This window comes from Channa argus, chromosome 19 (assembly GCF_033026475.1).
Source record: "Channa argus isolate prfri chromosome 19, Channa argus male v1.0, whole genome shotgun sequence".
Classification (NCBI taxonomy): domain Eukaryota; kingdom Metazoa; phylum Chordata; class Actinopteri; order Anabantiformes; family Channidae; genus Channa; species Channa argus.
Window position 1 is genome coordinate 12,020,021 of NC_090215.1, and position 7,108 is coordinate 12,027,128.

Genomic DNA, 7,108 nt, shown 5'->3' on the forward strand with positions numbered 1-7,108 from the left:
TCAGTTTTCCTCATTCACACACCCACACACATTCATGTCCGGTGGTGACAGAGGCAGCAGGTCCCATAGGGTTCTGCTACCCTAAACTTTAAGCACTGTTCCCTGGCTGCCGTGTTGGACGCACTTCCCAGTCCGGTTCTGCAGAGGGGAGTGGTTAAGTGCGTGTTGTTGTGTTCTGATCAGTCAGGAAGGAAACCGTCTCCCATTTTGATTTCCTCCAGAAAGGCCTGGCCTGCATCTCAGAGAGGCTCTGTGCAGCAGTGAGCAGCGCATTCTTACATCTTTTCATTAAAAAAATAAATAAATCAACTTTGGATTTAATGAGCAGGATGGATATGTGTTTAGGGACCATGGTGTAACCGTGTCAATGGAGTGCCCCCATTTGGAGGCATGGAGAAAGTTTGATCAACTATATTTTTTGTGAAATATCTGAAGTATTTCTCATTTTCTTTGTAATTTCCATATTGGTATCATATGTGTATCGTGGAATAAAATGTCATAGATAAATGAAAAAAAAATTAATTAACCATATCTAATAAAATATTAAAGTTAATTCTGGTTTAATGAGTGAGCTTGTTGTTTGTATATGTGCGTTTTTCTGCAGGTACTTCAAAGGCTTCATTTCTGGAAGTTCCTACTCTCACCTGCACCTGTGTGGTGGCCACTCTCTTCTGGCTTTTGTTGACGCTCTTCATACGGAAACTGAAGCAGGTGAGAGAAAACCAGAACAAGTTATTTTGTGGTTTGAAACAAATTTTCCATTTGCCATTTCCATGGCAAACTTTCCATTTTTTGACTGTTAGGCATTCCAGCTTTTATTTGAACTAATAACAAAAGTTTTTTCAAGGTGGTGCTAGACGTTTGCAATTTGCCACATATATACTTTGTTTAACATGACCTAGAATAATTATTATGGAAATCATAATAATGATAACTGTAAATAATTCAGGATATGAGGCTTAAAACATTTTATTACACACATATTTGCTTTGTCTCATAATTAAAATAAAAAAAATTAAGTAAGATAATTTAAAATCTTTTTTAGCAAATGTTGCACTCTACTAATGGTGTATTTTTCATGTTATGCTCATTGATGGCAGCTGCAGCTCAGTGGGAGCAGCTGTAGCTCAGTTGGTAAAGACAGTCGTCCACGGACCACAGGGTCAGTGGTTTGATCCCCCGGTCCCGGCTATATGTCGAAGTGTCTCTGGGCAAGAGACTAACTAACAGCCCATTCCCCTCCCCAGCTGTGCAGTGCCGGTCCAAGCCGGGTAGAAACTGGGGAGGGTTGCGTGAGGAAGGGAACTGGTGAACAATGATCTGCTGTAGTGACCCTGAACTCACGGGATAAGCCGAAAGGACAAACAAAATAAATAAAAATAAAAATACAGTGCTTGCCATACAATCTTCTACTATTTACTTATTTCTATACTCTTGCTTCTCTGAAGCCCAACACTCAGAACACCAAGCCGAAGTACCTGTCAATCATTCTGGACACAGGAGAGAGGCCGATAGAGGAGCAGTGTAAAAGGCTACAATATGACCCCAACCGATGGGAGTTTCCTCGAGAGCGTCTCAAACTAGGTAATTTTCTATTCCTGCAAAAAATTTGTGTTAATAGCATAGACTAACACAAGATATGAAGGATTTCTGGGAATGTAAGGCTAATGATGGGAGAGACACGAGGTGTTTAAGATCACATAATAGATACAAGGACTTTCTCATAGCTCTTATCAAACTTCATTCCATTAATCAGACTTTGTGTCTGTGTTTGTCAGTGGGGAGCTAATCAGCTCCAGCAGGGGGTGTGTAAACTGTGTTTACTGGAACTAATCAGCTCTCACTCTCATCAGAGTGGGATATTGTTAGATGAACTGTTGATGTGATCCTCTCTTATCAAAATCTCATGTCTGGGATGGATGATGATAGTAATTTTAAAAAGTTGTTCAATTACTTAATTTGACTTAAAAAAAAAAACACTCTTCACCACCCTCTTTCTTTCAGGGAAGCCTCTGGGCCGTGGAGCCTTTGGAAAAGTGATGCAGGCATCTGCTTTTGGTATAGACAACACCACTACCTGCAGGACTGTGGCCGTTAAGATGCTCAAAGGTACAAAATTAGGCTACTGTGGGTGCCTGGTGTTCTGATAGAAAATACAGTTACAATGATTTGCAAGAGAATCTGCAACCTGCTTTTTTCTGCATTTCGTCCACCAGAGGGAGCTACAGCCAGCGAACACAAAGCCCTGATGACTGAGCTGAAGATCCTCAGCCACATTGGACACCATCTGAATGTTGTGAACCTCCTGGGAGCCTGCACCAAGCCGGGAGGTGTGCACATTTCCATGCCTTGGGTGCTCTAAACATGCTTGTTCATATATGCGCCAGATAATGTGCAAGCATGTACAGACATACCGTGAGAGTTTCAGTGGTTATGACGCTGGTGCTTTTATAGCTGTTACCCACAACACTAAAAGCCCTGGTGGTTTTGAAGTTGTGGCAAGCCATGGTCAGATTGGGATAAATATAAAGCTGACCATGTATGACAGGGTTCAGAGCACTCGGTGCATCACAGCTGAGTAGCTCCAGACTGTTCAGACCCCTGCACCCTATAACACCACCTGGTGGTTTTAAAGTTGTGGCTCATCATTGTTTATATATCATACTTCTAACATGCAATTGTGTTTTCTGTTTGTGCAGGACCACTTATGGTCATTGTCGAGTACTGTTGCTATGGAAATCTCTCCAACTTCCTAAAAAGCAAGAGAGAAGTGTTCGAGCACAACAAGGTGATCTCAGCAGCTAAAACAGTTGTCTACAAGTGCAGTTAAAGATGGAGTCATGATATTCATATTTCACAGTAAACCACGCAGAAACATTTCACACAACACTGTTTACCCAAGCTACAGCTCGTGCTTGAGATAAACAACATCACCTTTTTGTGCTACAGACAATTACAAAACCATACATTCATAAACTCACTTCTGCAATCTGTCTGAGTTTCAACGATGTTATCAGTTCTTCAGCAGGACGTTTACTTCCTTATTTTCAAGCTTGCACATAACTAAAGTCTGCGGCCTCAAAAGCCATTTACACAGAAACTTCTGACATTCTCTCTTTTAGCAATCAACATATCAACCTAAATTACATTTAAGCAAATCCCATTTGACAAGAAAAGAATTTATTAACCAGTGTGCATCTGTCCATTACCTTTCACTGGCATTTTCATTCTCCTTCATAACATATTAATAAAATCTTTCCCTGTCTTAGTTATCCAGAGATGAGGGGCTGAGTTGTGTCAGCAGCATGTCTGACAACCACAGCAAAAGGACAGAGGTTGATCATAGAGGCAAGAAAGAGAAAGGCTTTGGTAAGAAAGGAGCTTACAGAACATTTTCCAACATTTTCTAAACAGCTGCTTTTGAATCCTTCTCTCTATTTATTCTTCTAGATCCCAACTCTGCTTCCAACTCTCCTTTATTTTTGGAGGATCTTATCTCTTTCAGCTTCCAGGTAGCACGAGGAATGGAGTTTCTGGCCTCTCGCAAGGTCTGGTAGTTCTCTGCAAACATGCACTTGTGCGTGTTTTAATTACGTTGTTAACCATGTTGTCTCTGTGCCTCCATCAGTGTATCCACAGAGATCTGGCAGCCAGGAATGTTTTGCTCTCTGACAATAAAGTGGTCAAGATCTGTGACTTTGGCCTGGCCCGAGATATCTACAAAGACCCAGACTACGTCCGCAAAGGAGATGTGTGTATACATAAAAACACCGACTCTGAACATTTTACAAGTGACACATATTTGAGGGATGTTCCAACAAAAATGACACTAAAAGATGTGACTGTAATTAAACGTACGAGGAAAAATGTTCTTACTTAATATGTTAATTTTCAATATTTGAATCCATGATTGGTCCTTGGGTCCTTTAGCTTCAATAGCAATTCATAATACTACTAAAAACGTCTTGATAAGAACTTTTTAACAATTTATACTTGCTACACTAAGTACTTTTACTAAATTAATAATCTTTGCAGATACTCTCAATACAGGGAAAGAGTATAATTTCTAGTTTTATTGAAACCCCTGTGCGAATGTTAAAATATGTCGCTACACCCTATGTTGTGACTGAAAGAGACAAACTGAAATTAAAGAAACCACTGTGAACCACAGTTCAGGTCAAACACTTTTAGGTGTAGAGCCTGAGGAAGTCTGAGGAATTGCTTCTTGTCACTGTCAGTTTGTGATTTAGCGACATTAAGCAACCTGGGATCAACTTTACAAATATATATATATATATATATGACATTTTTTAATCCCAGTTCTTGTTCTCTGATTCTGCAACAGGCCCGACTCCCTCTGAAGTGGATGTCTCCTGAGTCCATCTTTGACAAGGTGTTTACCACCCAGAGTGACGTGTGGTCCTACGGCATCCTGCTGTGGGAGATCTTCTCTTTGGGTAACAGCCAGCTTATTTTTGTCCTAAAAATATACCATCATGGATAAAAGTAAGTACCTTCTCTTTTTGTTCTATATAATTTATCTAAAAACAGAAAAACAAAATCAACTCATTGTAGCGGGTCTTAGTCTTACAAATACAACCTTAGATGAACAACAACATATCATTTGTTAAAAATTTTCAATTATTTGTGCAACAAAACTGTGGGCAATACGAAATACCCGCCTATTGGTTCCATAGGATTTAAGAGAGCAAGTTTCAGCCAGGTGCTGCTAATCATCAGCCTTTGATCAATTGATCATCAGCAGGTCTGCAGACATCTATAAAAGCAGAAGTTTTGGCAACTGGTCTGGAGCATTGTGGTATGTGTTAACACAATTCCAAGAAGGAAGAAATTTGCAACTGCTACTGCACATCAAAATTGTAAAAGGTTAGAAAACCAGTTCCAAACGATTTAGTTGTGCTACAATGAGAACAATTATTCACAAGTGGAAAACATTCAAGAAACTTGCCAATCTTCCCAGGAGTGGACGTCCCACCAGGTTTACACAAAGGTCAGACTGTGCAATGCCCAGAGAAATACAATACAACCTAAGAGCTACATCTCAGACCCTACAGGCCGCACTCAGCATGATAAATGTTAACATCCATGGCAGCACAATTAAAAAAAACACTGAGCATGTACGGTTTGGAAGGGTGTTTTGTTTAAAAAGAACATGAAAGGATGACTGAGGTTTGCACAACTGCATCTGAACAAACCATAAGACTAAGACATAAGATAAGCTGTGCATAAGCAAATGCCCAAAAACCTCAATGAATTATAGCAATGCTGTAAAGAAAAATGGGCCAAAATTCCTCAGTAATGATGTGAGTGACTGACAGTCATACAGGAAATGATAACTTCAAGTTTTTACTGCTAAGGGTGGATGTAAAAGCTATTGAATCATGGGGGGTACTTAGTATTGCCCACTCATTTTGGATGTTGTTCTTCGGAGTTTGTAATTTCCTTATACTAAGGTGATGATTTTGTTTTTATCCCAAAAAGGGGGGGGGGGTACTTATTTTTTAACATGACTGTGCAGAGGTTGGACAAAATGTGAAAAACACCTCACATTAAATTGCCGCCCAATGAAAAAGCTGTTGTTTGTCCAACAGGAGCCTCCCCATACCCTGGTCTTCAAATAGATGAGGAGTTCTGCCACAGACTGAAGGGAGGAACAAGGATGCGAGCGCCAGAGTACAGCACACCTGAGATGTAGGTCGATTTATTTTCATAAAAACAATGTAAGACACAGCCAGAAACAAAAGGATGCTGTGATGAGGGGCCCTCAGATTTAACTTCATTCACAAACCAAAAGAAACCTCCCTTACAGCCAAAAATCCGACCCAGAAAACTATATTGTAGGTCACCTGCAAGTGGAGGAGGACCTTGAAATGTTTATTTTTTTTTTACATTATTAGTGACACCTTTGCAGACTGTAAATAATACACCTGGATGTGTGTGTACAGTTACAGCACGATGCTGGCATGTTGGGAGGCCAGTCCCTCAGACCGACCCACCTTCACTAACCTGGTGGAGACACTGGGAGACCTGCTGCAATCCAGGGTTCAGCAGGTCATTTTTTTTATAGATCTTACTTCTTCACACTTGTGATTTGACTGAGAAACACAAATATAGGTGTTACAAGTATCCTATATTGTTCCATCATTCTGGCAGGAGGGGAAACATTATATTCCTCTGGGATCTTTCATAACTGGAGACAGAAATCACAGTGAGACCTTCAAAGAAAATCCACTTGCAGTCACAAACCTGAGGTAAGAGGGCATGAAAAAACAAAGCATTATGTAAAGCATTATCTTTTCTTATTTAGTGCACAGCATGGGGAGTCAGGGCACGTTGATTTGAGATGATCACCAGTGGTAGGAAAAAGAATGACATAGTTGTGATAGTGATGGAAGAGAGCCTAAACTAACCTAAAACTAGCCTAAACTAACTGAAACTATTTACAGAAACATAAATCAGGTTGCGAAAGTAGAGAAATTTCCTACTTTTGCTTTGACTCTATATCTAACAGTTACATGAGGGGTATGGCCACTCTTCAGACATTTGAGGAACTGCCCTGCAAGGAGACAGACAAGCGTGATGTAAGCAAACACCTTCACTTCTGCTTGCACAAACACACACACACACACACACACACACACAAGCTATAAGATAAAAATGAATCCTTATTTTTGTCAGAATTAAATCATTGTAGAGAAAGCAGTAACTCTCAGATTTTTGAATCCTCTCTGCTTCAGGATGAGCAAAGTGACAGCGGCATGGTCCTTCCATCTGAGGAGATGAAACATGTGACTTGGAATAACAGCATTAACAACAAAAAACTCAGCAGGTGGTGACCTTTAATTTCCAACTTTATAAACCCGTGATTTAGGAATGTAAGTCGCTCCCATGACAAGGTCTTTAAGACCCAGCGTGACATGTCAGACGACCATCACTGTGATTGTGTTGATGTATTGTAGAAAAACGTCACTTCATTAAATCCAGCCCCCTTCATTCTGGAAAATATTTAGTATACAGACATCTTGTGAAAAAGATGAGTGAACACTTTTGTATATCTGCGATTTTATAAACAATCATTTCATGCACT

At 40.1% G+C, this 7,108-nt stretch overlaps 1 protein-coding gene across 3 annotated transcripts in view; it reads left to right on the top strand.

Annotated features, from left to right (window-relative positions):
- flt1 (fms related receptor tyrosine kinase 1) overlaps positions 1–7,108 on the top strand; it is a 32,782-nt gene that overhangs the window by 22,920 nt on the left and 2,754 nt on the right. For all 3 annotated transcript variants that reach the window (XM_067485734.1, XM_067485733.1, XM_067485735.1), the window contains exons 16-29: positions 605–711; positions 1,449–1,584; positions 2,005–2,109; positions 2,217–2,330; positions 2,700–2,788; positions 3,270–3,369; positions 3,451–3,548; positions 3,629–3,751; positions 4,346–4,457; positions 5,613–5,712; positions 5,967–6,072; positions 6,175–6,272; positions 6,533–6,602; positions 6,759–6,850. In XM_067485734.1, coding sequence (XP_067341835.1) covers positions 605–711; positions 1,449–1,584; positions 2,005–2,109; positions 2,217–2,330; positions 2,700–2,788; positions 3,270–3,369; positions 3,451–3,548; positions 3,629–3,751; positions 4,346–4,457; positions 5,613–5,712; positions 5,967–6,072; positions 6,175–6,272; positions 6,533–6,602; positions 6,759–6,850 — 1,450 coding nt within the window. The remainder of the gene's footprint in view (positions 1–604; positions 712–1,448; positions 1,585–2,004; positions 2,110–2,216; positions 2,331–2,699; positions 2,789–3,269; positions 3,370–3,450; positions 3,549–3,628; positions 3,752–4,345; positions 4,458–5,612; positions 5,713–5,966; positions 6,073–6,174; positions 6,273–6,532; positions 6,603–6,758; positions 6,851–7,108) is intronic.